General features: G+C 42.6%; 1 protein-coding gene across 9 annotated transcripts in view; it reads right to left on the reverse strand.

Moving 5' to 3' along the window:
* Window positions 1-5,087: 5,087 nt before the first annotated feature.
* Window positions 5,088-18,209, reverse strand: part of sybu (syntabulin (syntaxin-interacting)) — a 129,706-nt gene continuing 116,584 nt past the window's right edge. For 6 of the 9 annotated variants that reach the window (XM_078216453.1, XM_078216448.1, XM_078216450.1 and 3 more), the window contains one exon: window positions 5,100-7,303. In XM_078216453.1, the coding sequence (XP_078072579.1) occupies window positions 6,082-7,303 (1,222 nt within the window). In that variant the 3' untranslated portion in view covers window positions 5,100-6,081. Of the gene's footprint in view, window positions 7,304-18,209 lie in introns of all 9 variants that reach the window. The other 3 variants (XM_078216452.1, XM_078216455.1, XM_078216451.1) reach the window with 2 other exon arrangements.

The raw sequence follows: 18,209 nt of genomic DNA on the forward strand, positions 1-18,209 counted from the left end.
CACTTAATGTGTTTATGTGACTTGATTCATTCATTATTCAGCCAGGTGCTTATTGTACTTTGCTGTAGCAGTTCAGTAAAATAAAGAGGTTTACTATACCATTTCAGAGGACAGTCAAGAGGCAACCACATTGCTGTAGGTCGGGAGTTGTATTTGAAGGAGGCAAATTTTCTTTTTCTAAAGGACATTAATGAACCAGATGGGTTTTTTAACGATAGTGTGATAATTTCCTGGTCACCATTACTGATAGTAACTCTTATTACGGATTTATTTCATTAGCTGAAATTAAATTTCCCAGCTGGTGTGATGGGATTTGAATTTTATCTCTGGCTCATAGATCCAAACCCCTGGATTATTAGCCCAGTGACATAACGACTATGTTACCATCTCCCTCAGCATACTTCCATTTCACTTGTAAGCAGTTTTGAGGATGTTGGATGGAAAAATCCATGGCATTCATTTGATGTTCTGTTAGCTACTTTAATGAAAACCTCAACTTGACAAACTGGTTTAACATTTCCATTAAAATAGCAATCACAAGCATCTCATACAAATGCCTTGAGCATTGTCGATTATCATCGATAGTTAATTTTAACCTTTTTGTTTTACTTTGAACTATTAGAAAGAAAGCACCATGGGAGAGGAAAAGGTCGATAGCAGATCTCATACCTTGTTCCAGATAGTTTTGAATTTATGTTTTAAAGTGAGCCCCAGTTGCAGCATTCTAAGTACTGTGCTTGGAGCAGAGTAATGATGTTTCACTGCTCCAGAGCAAACTATTGCCCTTCAAATGGTGCAAATATGTTAGGCTACAAAGACATTTACAGGGAGTAGTAGAAAATTGTGAACTATCAGTGACTCCCCTAAGAGTGTCATTAATCATTGATTAATGTGAATCCACTGCAAATTGTAGGAGTTTAATTTTATTATTTCTGAAGAAATCATCATTAGCATGAATGTAAACTGCTATTGTAATAGTGTAGCTTGACGGTGTTGCACTTGAAATAAAAGGATACTTAGAGGGATGATGTTTCGGGACCAAGGAAGTTTTCTGGAGGCAAGGTCAAGGTCTTTACAAAACAATTAACATTTTTAACAGAAAATGTCTTACACTTCAGGAGCATAAAAAGATATGGCAAATGACAAAATACTTGGTCAGAAGTTAAATGTTAAACCAGTTTGTCAAGTTGAGGTTTTCATTAAAGTTTTGAAGGAGGAAAGAAAGGGATTAGGAAGGTAATTCCAGAGTTTACCACCTTGACAGCTGAAGGCATAGCCACCAACAATGGAGCAATCGAAATTGGAGATGCTCAAGAGACATCAGATATCTTGGAGCACTGTAGGGCTGAATATGGTTATGGAGCTATGGCGAGGCCATGGGAGATTTGAAAAATAAGTTGTGTTGCTCAACTGGAAACCAATAAGGGTCAGGGAGCACATGGATGTTGGGTGAACAGAATGGTGTACATGTTACAGCAGAGTTTCGGATGACCTCCAGTTCACAGAGGGTATAATCTGGGAGACTGGCCAGGAATGCATTGGGCTAAAAACAAAATGCTAGAACATCTCAGCAGATCTGACAGCATCTGTGGAGAGAGAATAGAGCCAATGTTTCGAGTCTGGATGACCCTTTGTCTCTGACAAGATTGGTTCCAGGGATGAGAAACTTCAGTTAGAACAATAGCACGGAGAGGTTAGGATAGTTCTCCTTGAAAAGAATAAGGCTAAAAAGAGATTTGATAGAGATGCTCAAAATCATGAGGGGGCTGGACAGAGTAGATAAGGAGAAACTGTTCCTGCTTGTAAAAAGATCAAGAATAAGGACACAGATTTAAAGGCAATTTTCAAAAGAATAGGACAGGGATAGCTCGGAGCTAAGGAGAGGTTGACAAAGATGTCAGGACACAAGAGAAAGGGAGTGTTAATGGTAGCATTAAAGACTAAAGAGGGCAGTTATAATGGCAGAAAGGTAATAAGTTATTGGGAAAACAAAGGTCAGTGCTCAATGAAAGCAGAACTGAAGAACAAGTAGCAGATGGCCCTGTGAGAGGGTTGTTGGCTGGGTGGGGGGAGGGTTGGGACAAACAAGGGGAAAGTTCATTGTCTAAACTTTTTGAACTCAACGTCGAGTCCTGAAGGCTGTAAAGTGCCTAATCGGAAGATGAGATGCTGTTCCTCCAGTTTGCGTTGGGCTTCACTGGAACATTGCAGCAGGCCAAGGATGAACATGAGAGCAACATGGTGAGCCAACATGGCATGAGACAGGAAGATTAGGGTCATGCTTGAGGATGGAGTGCAGGTGTTCTGCAAAGTGGTCACCCCCAGTCTGCATTTAGTCTCACCAATATAGAGGAGACTGCATTGGCAGCAGCGAATACAGTAGACCAAATTAAACAAAATGCAAGTGAAATGTTGCTTCACCATTATGAAAAGCACTGTTTGGTGCCTTTGAAATTATTTCAGATTTCTAGTATTTTGCTTTTATTTTAGTACCTCTCTTCCTGAAGTTGAGTCCCTCGATCAGGCACTGGGTGCCTTTGTTCGAGGCACTGGGCCACTTAAGTCCTCAACAGATGGTGGGGTGGATAGGTCTACCATGAGCTTAATTTTGACAATGGGGGCAGGGTTCTGATATTCCACAATTGTGTTCAGATATATGCCCCTCCCACCCCCAAGCTCACCACCAGTGAGACCAGAGGATTCTGCCCTTGGTGACTGGTTTTCATGGATTAAAAAAATTACCATGGTATCAAATTAGTTGGCAACGCAAACCCATGCCTTTTATTCGATTCTCAGTGACATTTATAATTTTTCCAAATTATTTATCTCAGAAATATCTCAGCATTGCCTCATGATAACACTCTCGCTTCAGAAATTTGTGGACTCGAGTATAACTCCAGGCATTATAGCATAAAATCTAAGCTTCACATCAGTCCATTACTGAGGAAATGCTGCACCCTCTGAGGTGTTGTCTTTCATACGAGACATTAAACTGCTCTCTAAGGTGAATGTAAAAGATCAGATGGCACAATTTAAAGCTTTTGTTTTCCTGACCAATATTCAATACTCAACAAATATTAGTAAAATCTATAATTGGTCATTACAACATGGCCATTTATGAAACTGCGAGACACAAATCAGCTGTTGTATTTCCGACAAGTGACTACTTCAGAAGTACTCACTGGCTGTATGGTGCTTTGGGGGCATTCAGAGATTGTGAAAGATGCTACATGTTTTCTTTCTTTTACATAACACATTATTTTGCGGGGGGGGGGGGGGTGGGGTGCAGATCATGCAAAGGTCCGTTGACCTCAGGTGAGATCCCACCCCCAATCTCCTGGCAGCTTTTTTATTAGAAAGGCTAGGAACAAGATTATGGAGAAAAGCATAGAACATGAACACAAACAAACTCTTCATGAGACCAAATTTATACATCATTATTTGATTTAAGTGTGCTTTGAATAAATAACCCTTTGTTAAGTTTTTGTTTATTTATCTGTGAGGGTTTCCTCCGGGTGCTCCGGTTTCCTCCCACAGTCCAAGTAAGTGCAGGTTAGGTGGATTGGCCATGCTAAATTGCCGCTTAGTGTTAGGGGGATTAGCAGGGTAAATACGTGGGGTTACGGGGATAGGGTCTGGGTGGGATTGTTGTCGGTGCAGGCTCAATGGGCCGAATGGCCTCCTTCCGCACTGTAGGGATTCTATAATTACTTTATGGGATATAGCCATTACTGGCAAGGCCAGCATCTGTTTGCCCATCCGTAATTACCCTTAAATCCAGTGGCTTGCTAGACCATTTCAGAGGGTATTTTAAGAATCAACCACATTGCTATGGGTCTGGAGTCACATGGAGGGTAGACCAGACGAGGTAAAGGTGGCAGATTTCCTTACCTGTCGAGCATTAATTAGTGAACCAGATGGATTTTTATGACAATCAACAATATCTTCGTGATCACTATTATTGACTCATAGAATCCCGACAGTGCAGAAGCAGGCCATTCGGCCCATCGCACCTGCATCGACAACAATGCTACCCTGGCCCTATCTCAACGTTTTAATTCTAGATTTATTAATTGATTTCAAATTCCACCAGCTGCTGTGGGTGGATTTGAACTTGTGTTCCCAGAGCAATAGCCTGGGCCTCTGGATTACTCGTGCAGCTAAATTCCAAAAACGCCACCCTCTTCCCTCTAAATTCAAATTGTAACACTCGCATTGATCATCAAACATGTTACTTTGTGACTATTACATCTACTGTATCTTTGATACTGGAGTTTGGAGAAAATATTTGGATTGTTGTATCATAATTCAAAAATCAGAATCTATAATCAATAATTTTAAAAATAGGGCACGATCTTACCAGCTTGCCCTGCCAGTCGATCAGTGTGGCGAGCCGGGAAGACAGAGTGCGGCCAAAAATCCGATTTGTGGCTTTATCTTCCTGGCCCTGTTTTGCTGGCGAGAACGGCTTCATAGGTGGAAAGGGATTGAAGCCTATTAGCATAGGATTGACTATATCTAAATGTAGTTAGCAAGTCCAGCGTGGTTGCTTGCCCCCTCGCTGGCGAGACATCACGCCGGCGAGAATCACTACTGCTCTGCAGTAGTGGAGACCAGGTACCATGGCCATAATGGGGAGATCGGAAGCCAGAGAAGCCCTGGGGTGATCAGGGGCATGGCCGGACAATGCCCATTGGGCACCATAAGTGTGCCAGGGCAGTGCAAAGGGTGTGTGGCCTAAGTGGAGTGGGGCCTGAGTGGGGGTGGGGCTATGACAAAGGTGTATGCACAATGACGGGGGGGCTTATGTGGAGGGGGGAGCTCTGGAGGGGGGAGCTCTGCAAGGGGGGTGAGCCCAGCAAGGGGGAGTGGTCAGCAAGGGGAATGACTGACTCTTGTGTGAAATTTTTAAAAAAGGTGATCCTTATAGAGGTCGGGGGACTCCCTCGAGTTTCAGACTAAGGTACACTGCACCAGATTGCAGGGAATTTAAGTCTGTAGACGTGACTTGGATGTACCTGTGCTCCATGACATTTAAATACAATTGAGACAAAAATAGTTTTAAAAATGTACTAAGGCACAAAGCAAGAAGCAAAAGTGCTGGTAACTTTTTGGCATGCTTTAATTTAATAAATTTATAACCTTTAATTTAGAAACATCTGAAGTACATTAAAGAAAAGTGAAAGTAAACAATTCAGCAATATTGCACGTGGCTCGAACACAACACGTAAATCAGGAAAACGCAGTGTTTTTGTAAGAAGCAAATACACAGAAGCATCTTGTTGATTACTTTAAAACATGTCAATGTACTGTACGTTGCAACTACTTATACAGGTCACTGTTATATTACTCGATCCAACTAGTCGATGCTTGTACTGACGCGACGTAACAGTAACAAGAGGTTCCAGGTTTTCAGTACACCATCCCATACCACTGAAAACATACAGACAGCAAAAGGCCAAGAAACTTTGGTTGCACTCAATTTTATCATTAACATAAAAATACAGCATGACCATTAAACTGCAGCTTCTTAAAACAGCAACAATATACACAGCTGAACCATTAAAACATTGAAAAATATGTCTAAGCGATTGCTGGAATCAGCTGCCTTTAAAGACTGAATAATCAGTATCTTCTGTTCAAAATCTTGAAGGCAGTTTTCACTATCGGGGATTAATCTGTGCTTAGATCAGTATTTTAGTAATTACAATAGTGTTCAAATCAAAATTCAGGCCCATACACTTAAACAAAAATACATCACCGTCCCATGCCTTTTAGAAATATCACCACTACAAAGTCTATTGGTACATTGCTCAGTAGTGGGTCAACTTTGGCCACGTATATTTCATTTCTTTCCTCATCTGAGGAAAGCACTCACATTTATAAATTACCCATTCTTCAAAAGCAGCTTGCAACACTGTAAACTCATACCACCATAAGTCAAGTAATATATCTATACTTTATTAACAGTGCAAATTAAACCTCACTGATGTGGTAAAACACATCTAGCCACATACGAAGACGACGCAAGAAGCTAATTCCAGTACTCTTCAAGTATCCTAAACTAAAATCTAAGTGCAATTAGTGAGTGTCTTTACCTCCAGCTGGGTGACGGAAGAGTGTAGGGGGTGCATGGCGCAAAGAGTGCAAGGCTACCAAACAGCAACCGCGCAGCAGAGCGCCAATATTGTACAGGGGCTCTGTTCCTCCTCTATGTGTGGAAAATACCCATGCCAAAGTTGGCACTATAGGTGCAGCCACCGCCAACAAATCAATAATAAAATGGCTGCTCCAATAGTTTTTCTGACATAATGCAGATGGCTGCTCCTCTGATGCATCATATTCGTTACTGTCTGTTTCATCAAAGGTGGATGTGAAAGTAAGTTCTCTCATATGGTTAACTGTAGGCAAGTGCTGTGCTTGTTTGTTGTAAGCGTATGCTGGAGGACTCATGAAATGGTTAATGGATTCCAATTTAGACACCAGAATCGCTGTGTTAGGATTGTTTGGAGTCAGATCCAGCAAAGCATCAGGAACTGCTATTTCAAACTGTGGTGCACATGCTGTATGATCGGCATCTGACACCCAGGTTGAAGATATGGGGCTGACTGGGCTGGTGTGCTGTGATTTCAACATGTGTAGAATGAGGTGCTGTACATCTGGGCTATAGGGTACTACATCAGTCTGGATAGCCTGCTCCCTGACCAGTCTGTTATCATTGTTCACAAAGATCATGCCACTTTGAGCAGAAATCTCAAATGCTGCACTGTTAACTAGTGTTACCTGCATTTCGTTAGTCTGAGACCAAGAGCCATCTCCGGAGCTACCTTCAATGGCGGGTTTTGACCTAAGAATTTGGTCAAAGAGATCTGTTCTGCTTGCCATATCGTCATTGGCAAGCAGACCACTATCTGCCATTTCTTCAACAGCTTGATCTTCTAGGCCCATAGATTCAGTCATTTTTGTGTAGGTTGTGCTACGTGCCAATGACTTCACTGGTGACGGACACATGCAGTCCAGTGAGGAATCATCTCTTGAGGCACCGTTCTGAGCCAACTCCATGCTCTGCAGCAAAGACTCAAGTTTCTTGTTTTGGATATTGATATCAACAAAGTATTTTTGAACACCTTTGTCCTTCTCCACCAAACTGTTCTTCATGGTGTCAATCACCTCACGTAGTTGCTTGATTTCCTTTCGAGCTTCCTTAAGCGCTAGCTGGGCTTCAACTCGATGACATTCTTCTTCAATCCAGTCTTCCCGCATGCGAGCGAGCTGGGACTTGAGATCTGCAACTTCCGATTCCCTATTAAAAGAGAAGGTATAATGTAGTACAGTTTGGAGACTGTTAACTTTACAAAATAATATGGGTAGATCAAAAAATGTATAGGAAATCTTAAGTGTTTAGAAACTGTATGAAATCACCCACCAATGAAGCAGGACACATAGAATCCTGGTAACTTGCACTAAAAGACCTCAAATTAAACCTATGAATTTAAGGCACTTGTTTGTAGACATATGAATGCACCCTAATGAAGATTTGTGGAGAAGACAATACTGGGTATTATCTGGAACTAGATTTGTATTTGACAAGTTAGGAAACCTTTGTTGGAACCTTAGTAAAAAGGCTTTTATAAATTTTATGAATTAACTAGAACTGTTCCAACATAATAGACTTTGTGTATCTTCCTCACTGGTCAATCGCACTCTGCAAGACTCAAACTATAAACCAAGTATTATTTAAATTTAAAATTCTTCACGAATTCAAATCAAGCATAAAGATTGTGCTCAGGGAACAAAAATGCAAAGTTTGCTCGATTTATTTTTTGACTTCATCTACATTAAAATGCGCTGTAATGTTCTATGTTCTATAACTTTAATGGGCAAAAGATCCTGTGGGCTTGCTGATCTCCAATTCCACACTATAGCCAATGTTATATATTGTGATGTCACAAGAGGCTGGGTGCTGGAGGGGCGGTATTTCCGACACTCGCCCTTCCATTCTCGATCATATCCACCGCTCATTCAGCATTGTTGCTGAATACAGCCATGTCGACCAAGATGGCCACAGGAAGTCACATGACAGACTGATGAGGAATCAGTGCAAACAAAAAATCAGCTGTGCAGCCTTATCAGGCTATATAAGCAGAATGCTGAGCTCAGCTAAAAGAGGGCAAAAACTAGGAAGGTGGTGAGCTCCTGTGTGGGTTACCTGTTATGCGCTAATTCAGTGTATGTTTTGTGGACAATGAACTTGATTTGGGATTTGACTAAGTGCTGAATGAGAACCACCTTGATAACTAGAACCTTTTTACGACTATGAACTTGGCTGTGCGCCTTCACGTGGGCGAATTAATAAATTGTTTATTACTTGGACTTCTGGGTATCGACGTTGTGCCTTGGAACCCTGCCTATATCGTTGCCTGACCTCTTGTGACATCACAGTATCCTAAAGTACCGTTCAGACATTGTGCGTTCCTGTTCAAATAATAGAAGTCTGTGCGTCAGAATAATGTTCTGGCACCTGATAATTTGGGTATAGATCTGCAATGGTGCATGAAGCATTTTACTTGTGATCCAACATTTCCACCACTTTAGCTGAGAGATTACTATTGTCAATATTAGTCAATGACACACAGCGCATTTGTTTGATGTTTCTTGGACTGTTACTTCAACACAAGCACCCACTCATTTATTTGAAATCAATTAGTTCCTCCACTAAAACAACAGATAGGAGGGGCCGGATTTTCAGGGATGTGGGACTGGGGAAAAACTGGCTGTAGAGCAGCGTGCCTTGAAGTTCTGTCCCCATTTTCACAAGACTGGGATCGGCCTGATATTAACTAACATCACTGGGAGCTGATTGACCACCTGTCTGTAGTAAGTATTTTAATTTTCAAGGAAAACCTTTATCAGTTGCTTTACACTAGATGTATGGAGGTGTGAGCCGTGGACTGGAGGCATCAAGAGTTTATAAAAGTAACCAAAAGAGAAAACGCTGGAAAATCCCAGCGTTTTCGCTTTTGGTTTCAGATTCCAGCATCTGCAGTAATTTGCTTTTATCCAGTGTTTAAAAAAGTAAAATGGATTTTTGCCTCCTTTGCAGTTAATCATGACCTGCTGCAGCATGAGTTGTATCTATATTAAGGTCAGTTATGACAGGGCTGTGCTTGGAAGATGCAACTACCTATTAAAATATATTTGCTGGTTTGTTACTTCTGTCAACTTGCCAGTTTTTAAGTAAAAGATGAACACTAAATGTGGAAAAACCTGCAGATAAATTAAGTTAATGAAATGGATAAAATGGTAGAGTACATGTTATAGCAGTGAAAGTGCAGCCTAGTATAATAAAAAGTGTCTAACTGTTTAAGTTTTCACATTGCTTTAATATATTTATTGAGATAGCAGTTCTTAAGTTTTACTTGGAGAGAGTTTGGCTGCAATGCAAATGCCTAATCATTTTACAAATGTTTATCTTTATTTATACAGCTCCTTTTGAAGAGACCATGGCTGGAATTCTCTGGCCATTCACACTCTGCTGCCAGAGAGGACGGAGAATTTGGCGCTCAATCAAATTTCCTCTGTTCGTTGCAGCAGGACGGGAGAATCTTGCTGTCACAAATAGCGGGACAATCCTGCCCCAGGGGATTCTCTCGGAGACGGGAGGCAGCATGCTGTTTGCTGGTGTTGGGATCCTCTGGGAATTCCCACTGGAGCCACTCCATGCTGCTTGGAAACCTGCGGCAGAGGGTGTGCCCTGACGGGACCAGAGAATCCTGCCAACGTAAACGACTGGAGAATTTTGGACCATTTGTTTACTTGAGGAGAATTATGGGCTATTCAAAGGTTTCCAATTGATATAACAGGCTTTGTGAGTTCTATTCACAAAGTGAATAATGGGTGAGGGATGAGAGAGGATAGGGTTGGGAGGGTTATTTACATTTCTACAGTTTGTGAGGCCTTCCCAATACAGCTCAACCTAAGGCCTGTTTGTTCCAAAGAATCAGTGGTGACGTAGGACTTTTAACCTGCGCGCTCCAGAATCATCCCAATTCCTTTCCCACTTGAGCCTCCACTGAGGCCAATTAAGTATTAGCAAGCTGGAACAAAATTCAATGACCCCACAATGCTGGGTCTGTATGACAGTGATTTACAGAAATGAATATTGAATGAGGCAGCAGTGAAGCTACTGCAAACGTCATGATGGTAGAGGGGAAGCACTGAGTTTTCATGCAGGTACAGAGCCAATGGTGCAGGTAACAATCAGTGGTGAGCCCAATCAAAGCAGAGGTCTCAGGCAGAGATACGCTGGACCCAGACAACAATAATGAAGACAGAAAGCACACCAGTTTCTCTGCAGCAATCAACTGCCCCAAACTTGATCCTCTCCACAGTGAATGGCCGAGTTCAAAATCTAGCACTAAACAAACTGCGCGTGCGTGCGCACGCACACACACACACACACACACACTCCACTTTGCCTTAATTGATACATTCTGGGTGGAACTGGAATTAAACAAACACCAAATCACGTACACTCTGGTCATGTTCACTCATTCAGTCTGGAAGAGTATCTGAGAGGTTACCAGGGCCAGGATGGTCTCCATGTTCCTAGATTTCACCCCATGACCTGCTTGCAACAAGAGTCTTCTGAAGTTTGTGGCCTTGCTCATATTTCACAATAAAACACATGCACAAAGCACCAGTGGAACATTTGTCAGTATGAGTGAGTGCTGCATGGGCTGTGTACAGAATGGATAAACACAGTGGGGCATAGGACAAGTTTCCAATGGCCCATTAATTTCACATTCCCCCTGCCCAGTTTTGCACACCTAAGGGTATTCAAGGACCAATACTTGACCAAAGAGAACCCACACTCCCCCATCAACATCCTAAGACACCATGCAGTGCCCAAGTCTTCAACATAACCACCTGCCAGCTTCTCTGACCCAATTGCCTCACTTGACCCAAAGTCAAGCAAAGATCGGGCTACAAAAGTGTACATAAGACTTGATTGTATGTACTTGCAGACATCACATAAAACTTGCAATCTATCACACCTCCTCCCCCAGCACTAATCCCAACATGCGTAATTGTGTCAACTTTGGTGAAATCAATAAGCAGTGGCCACCGTTCTAAATTTCTTCACTGTTTCCCACCATTTATTTTATCAATGAGTGCAGTGCACAATGGGGCAAATATAGTTGAAGAACAACTTAAAAAGTGAAGGACACAAATTCATTTGGTGAATGCAACAAAAGCAATATAATTTTGAAATGTGTTTGGAATACGACTGAAAGTAAGTTTGCAATAACTTGTTGAAGGAGAAGGAAAATGAGAAAATGGAACAAGAGGTTCAAAGAGTCCACAAGGCATAACAAAATGGATAAGTAATATCTCTTAGCTCAGGGGTCAGCAGCCATTTTTACCTGAAAAGCCTTTTCATTTAAAAAAAATGCTTAAGGAACTGAGAAGCTGCAAGATGAAAAGTTGGCTTTTCCAATCAAATATGTGGCAAATTGCCAAACATCTCTGGTAGAAGGCAAAATTAGCATTTAAAATAAATGGAATAGGTGTTTTGAATGTATGTTAATAGAAAAAAAACAAAATAGACCTAACATAGAATTATAATTTTTTTACTTTAATTTTGTTCGAGTCAACTTTAAAAACAAACTTTAATTTAAGACACATAGAATGAAAACAAATTTTTCAGCTATTAATTTTCATGGAGGGGCGGCATGGTGGCTAGCACTGCTGCCCCACAGCACGGTGGACCTGGGTTCGATTCCCAGCTTGGGTGACTGTGCGGAGTTTGCATGTTCTCCCCGTGTCTTGCATGGGGTTTTTTCCGGGTGCTCTGGTTTCCTCCCACAGTCTGAAAGAGTTTAGGTGCATTGGACATGCTAAATTCTTCCTCAGTGTAACTGAACAGGCGCCAGATTGTGGCAACTAGGGGATTTTCACCGTAACTTCATTGCAGTGTTAAATGTAAGCCTACTTGTGACGACACTAATAAACTTAAACTGATAAAAAAAGCTTCTAATACATTCAGAATAAGTTATTATCTCAGCTATATTAGAAACAATAATGGTCTCCACCAATAAAAACCCATTCCTCCAACCAAAGGCATTGGGTGGAACAGTAAAATGTTATCATTGGAAATCCGTATGGTGCAGCATAATGATTGGCTTTTTGTTCCTATAATAAAAACATTGACGCCCTACAGTGCAGAAGGAGGCCATTCTGCACCCCCTCTCTGACAGAGATTCCCACCCAGGCCTTATCCCCACATATTTGCCCCACTAATCCCCCTAACCTAGGCATACATTGGTGATGGTGAAAGTGGAGAGTTATGGAGCAGCAAACAGCTGCTCAGAATTCCAGTTCAAGAGGTTTGTTGGTTGTTAAGAGATTTCTCACTATAGCCAGCAGAATGGGCTGTAGAGGATTGCCTGAGTTTTCCAAGAACCATCCATCTTGTGTTCACTTCAAATAATACAGGCAGTGTGTCTGGCCACATAATGAAAGCACTGTGGCTGCCTCCTGGATGATGGCAATTGGCATGGATATTGTTTCTTTGATCAAATACTGAACCATTAATTGAATGCACTCTTTTATTCAAATAAGTCATAGATCGTATCAAGAGCACTATTCTCCCATGAGTGCCATCTGGAATGCCTTGCACTCAAGGGAACCCTATCATCTGCTGAAAGCTCTGAGTCCTGTACACTCTGTGCCTACAGTTTGTTAAGCAAGGAAACTGTGTGTCACACTGGGATAATTATGAAGGCGTTGCCCCTTACAAACTCCACACTTTTCCATTGCTCCTTCAATAGGAGATTTTCACAGTAACTTCAGTGCAATGTTAATGTAAGCCTACTGGTGAAACTAATAAATAAACTTGATCAACTTTATAAGCTGTATGCTATATTCTGGAGGCCCTGTTCTGTCTTAAATGACTACACTATTGTATCAAAGCGTCTGAAGTACTTTGTTCCTCATTTTAAGTCTTAAATCAGAACCCCAGCAGAATTCCTATCCCCGCCACTCTGTTTGGTATGATTTAAATGGGAGCCAGAACCAAGGACAATGAGAAAATGTTCTGGCATGATAAACGAAAAAAAAATACAACTGCAAAATTAGCGCACAGTGAAAAATCCACCAAAGTTAACTGCAAATGCAAACTAAAAGTAAGACTGGGTAATCACAAACGTGCAACAATAATCCCCCTTCATGGGCTGAAATTTTGAGGCGCCTCGGGGCCAGAAGGCAGGCACCTCAACACTAACATTGTGCCTGCCGCCTACCCACCTCTGCTGAGACTTCACCAGTAGTGGCGGAGATATCAGGCAGCTTACTTGCCAGTGAGCCAATTAAGGCCCTTAAGTGGTCAATTGGAGACCACTTAAAGGCCTCCACTCACCATCACCACTGGGATTTTACCTGTGGTGGGGGAGGCTGGCACCAGGTGTCCAGCCTGCTAGGTAAAAGCTGGCAGACTGGTAGCCGGCTTTGGGGTTTGATGGGGGAGTTACGTGCCTGCTTTTCAAGCCCCCTCTGCCCACTAGAGACCTCGCCAAGTTAATTCTATCACCCCCCCCAGGTCTCCCCTGCCCCCACTCCCTTTGCCAGGGAATGCTAGTCTCGGCCTGGCAAGAATCTGGACTTACCTTTAAGTCTGGCTACGTCGCTGCACGTTCTCTTCTGGAACTGCCTGTAGTCCCAGCAGTCGCCACCACTTCTGATGGCGCTACTAGGACAAGAGAGCTGCTGACCATTTGATCAACCAATAGCTCTTAGACACGAGACATCCTGTCCAATGGGGGCAGATGGGCCACCTCAAGCGGGCAGTGCTGGCCAAGCAGAGACAGGCTCTCCTCCGCATTTTACATAAGGGGTGGTGACTTCGTCCCCAGCATCAAATTTAACCTATCAAGTTGACTTAAGTTGACCAGATCTCAGAATACAGGTGTCCATTTTATTGATAGGGGTTGGCATTGCGGACGGTGGTTAGAATAAAGAACAAGGTAGTACAGCACAGGAATAGGTCCTTCGGCCCACCAAGCCTGTGTTGATCACGTTGTCCTGTCTAGACCAACTGCTTATATCCCTTTATTCCCGTTTATTCATATGTCTATCAAGATAAGTCTTAACTGTGGCTAACGTAACTGCCTCAACCACCTCACTTGGCAGTGCAGTCCAGGCCTCCACCACTCTCTGTATAAAAAACTTCCCCCGCACATCTCCACTGAACCTTTCCCCACTTATCTTGAACTTGAGCCCCCTTTTAATTGTCATTTCTGCCCTGGGAAAAAGCTTCCAACTGTTCACCCTATCTATACCTCTCATAATTTTATAAACTTCTATCAGGTCGCCTCTTAGCCTCCGTCTTTCCAGGGAGAACAATCCCAGTTTATTCAATCTCACCTCGTAGCTAATACCCTCCATACCAGGCAACATCCTAGTAAGCCTTTTCTGTACTCTCTCCAAAGCCTCCACGTCCTTCTGGTAGTGTGGTGACCAGAATTGGAAACAGTATTCCAAATATGGCCTAACCAACGTTTTATACAACTGTAACATAATTTGCCAACTTTTATACTCGATGCCCCATCTGATGAAGGCAAGCATGCCATATGCTTTCTTCACCACATTTTCCACCTGTGCTGCCACTTTTAAGGATCTGTGGACCTGCACTCCCAGATCTCTCTGTGTGTCTATGCTCCTGATTGTTCTGCCATTTATTTTATAGCTCCTACCTGAATTGGATCTGCCAAAATGCATCACCTCGCATTTGTCCAGATTGAATTCCATCTGCCATTTCTCTGCCCAATTTTCTAGCCTATCTATATCCTGCCGTATTCTCTGACAATCTTCATCACTATCCGCAACTCTGCCAATCTTAGTATCATCTGCAAACTTGCTAATCAGGCCAGCTATCTTTTCTTCCAAGTCATTTATATATATTACAACAGCAGAGGTTCCAGCACTGCTCCCTGCGTTACAGACCATTAGTTACAGACCTCCATTCAGAAAAACACCCTTCCACCGCTACCCTCTGTCTTCTATGGCCAAGATGTGGAGATGCCGGCGTTGGACTGGGGTGAACACAGTAAGGGTTTTAACAACACCAGGTTAAAGTCCAACAGGTGTATTTGGTAGCTCCAAAAGCTAATGGTGTTTGCTACCAAATAAACCTGTTGGACTTTAACCTGGTGTTGTTAAAACTCTTTCTATGGCCAAGCCAGTTCTGGATCCATCCAGCTAGCTCACCCCTGATCCCGTGAGATTTAACCTTTTGCACCAGCCTATCAAATGCTTTACTAAAGTCCATGTAGACAACAGCCACAGCCCTTCCCTCGTCAATCATTTTTGTCACCTCCTAGGGAAAGGTGATAAAAGAGGGAGTAGAACCTCAAAGTAATTAAATTAAGCAAGGAACTCAATTTCAGTAAATGTTTCATTTGAAGGAGGCTAATGCTTGTCTGAGGCACAGAATCACCCGGTAGAATATTTGGTGCAGTCCAAACTGGCTGTGTGTCTGATTTCACAACTCTTGTTTGCCACTACTATGCACTGCTTTGCCAGTGAAGCTTTGTAAAATTGTTCCTGTTGTCTGGTCTTTCTTTGTGGAAATTCTGTATCCTTTGGTCTGAACAATATTATTGGCTTTTCAGCAGCGGGTGTTGGCAATGTAGGCAGGTCTGTTGGCATCTGAAGGCAAGGGAGGCAGTTTGACACTTTGTGAGGGATTTTTCGGCCGCACTCGTCCCAAAACCAAAAATCCCTCACAAGGTCAACGGACCTTTGCATGGTCTGCCCCCCTCCCTCCACCCCCTTCCCTGCTACGATTCCTGTGGCAGGCTGGGTGGGAAAGTTCATCTCTGTAAACCCTCCATCAGAACACACTATTGAGAGAAGAGAGGAGTCATTTTGCCATCAAACTGACAGGTTTGTAAGTTTTTGATCAGTGAAACTGAAGAGTTGCAGCCATGGCCAGATGAAAGGCTGTTGCTCAAGCACTCCTTCTCGGTGAGCACTTTTACTGCTTGATAAGTGGTTTCAATCTCTTTGAAGTCACTTTACCCATCTTGCATTTCACATACCTTTAGCTGCACTTCCTGCTGCTAGCCTTCACCAGACCCATTTAGGCAACTTTACCTTGCAGTTCTGACAAAGCACAAGAAGAGCAGCAACACCAGTGGCAGCAGGAGTAACACACAACAGGACTAGCCAGATGCCTTCTCCCAAGTCGCATGCAGCCCCATAGGGTAGAGGGGATGGACACAGGGACTATGAAGCATGCGGGTAAAGGTGAGTGCTGGCTGTTCAGATTGGGATACAAGATCCCTGGAGAGGGATGAATGGATGCAGCTGCAAGTGCGTGGTTCTGAAGAGTACTTTGCAGGAAGATGCTGAGGAAGTCAAGAGTGTGGGGCTTGGCACCTGGAAGTATTATCCACTCACCTTTCCGACCCCTCCTGAGGTCCTGAATCCTCTTTGTGCACTGTCTCCAGGTTGAAGGGACCACACTTCTGCTGATGACTTCCTTAGGCACCTCAATGCACACTTGCTGGGTTGGAGAGTTTGTTTTCTTCCTCCTGTCTTTGGGAGAACTCACTTCACTGCAGTTCCACAGCAGAACATCCGGGTAAAGAGTCAGAGAGCCCTTCCTGAGTTTCTGTAGCCTCAAAAGTCCATATCCAGTGGAAGAATTCTAACTCACTTTGGGGTATTTTCAATTAGAAATACTTCCCTTGACAAAAATCGATGAGCCATCCTGCCCTCCCTGCCTAATTAGCTGGGGAACTCAGAGTCAGGATGATAAATTCACATCTCATTAAAATCACCTCAGTAAGGCTCGCTGAAGAGTTTGATGGGTTCTCAACTCTAATGCTTCAGCTGTTTTTGGGACAAAGGTGAGGAAAATTCTACCTGTAGTCTTAGCCTTTGATGTCCACAGAGTTTAAATTCCTATTTGACATTAAGGAATATATGGAGGCTCATTCCCACAGAAAAACATTTGAAAATCGCATCATTTTCAAAACAGTTAATCATCATTTTTAAAAGGTGGTTGACGATACTTCAGTTTATACCTTAACATGCACATGTCCCAATCTTTATTTTGCTTTTGGTACAGTGATCAAAATGTGAATTAAAATCCTTTTTTTAAACTTCCTATTGTGCTGTCTATGTGAGGTCGTCAATGTGATTGGTTGTTTAACTTGATGCTAAGTGCTGCAGATGACAGAAAATGCAAAGTCACATCAGAATATAAGAAATCCATCTCTGGAGCCAACTAAATCTATGTGGGCAGCTTCATAGAATCATAGACTCCCTACAGTGCAGAATGAGGCCATTTGGCCCATCAAATCTGTACCAACCACAATCTCACCCAGGTCCTATCCCCATAACCCCATGCATTTACCCTAGCTAGTCCCTCTGACACTGAGGAACAATTGAGCATGGCCAATCCACCTAACCCACACATCTTTGGACTGTGGGAGGAAACTGGCGCACCTGGAGGAAATCCACGCAGACACAGGGAGAATGTGCAAACTCCACACAGACAGTGACCCAAGCCGGGAATCGAACACGGGTCCCTAGTGCTGTGAGGCAGCAGTGCTAACCACTGTGCCACCGTGCCGCTAACCATAAAATCCAGGCCATTATTCATTATTAACACAAAATTAAGATTGCTTCCCTAGTGTATGGAAACCAAACACATATTGAACATTTAAAAGTACTTGTGAGAAATTTTTTGCAAACGAATAGAGCTTCACATCTTTTTTGTCAAACAAAACCACCGAGTTTACGATGAGCAGAAAACAAATAGAAACTTATGATTTCAACAGAAGACAAGACACAGAGAAGAGTCTGGGAAAGAAACTAATGTTAGAACAGAGAAATAGCAAATTCACCAGATGAGTCAACAAAATGCCACAATTGGTATTATTTTGAATAAATGAAATGTTCAAATTTTGGGAAGACTTGTAAATTTATGATGGTTAACTGTATCCTATCATTTTCAAATGTCAGTAATTATGATCATGCTGTGCTAAGTTAAGAATCAGACTTAACAGGGTAGGAAGAAACCAACCACAACTGGCACTCCGGCAGAAGACAGAGAGAGAGGAAGCAGTGGGAGTTCAAATCAAGAGAGATAGGAGCAGGTTTTTGGATTCAGACAACAGGCAGGCAGGAACCAGCAAGAT

The sequence above is a fragment of the Mustelus asterias genome, chromosome 7 (genome assembly GCF_964213995.1).
Source record: "Mustelus asterias chromosome 7, sMusAst1.hap1.1, whole genome shotgun sequence".
In the NCBI taxonomy this organism is placed as follows: Eukaryota; Metazoa; Chordata; class Chondrichthyes; order Carcharhiniformes; family Triakidae; genus Mustelus; species Mustelus asterias.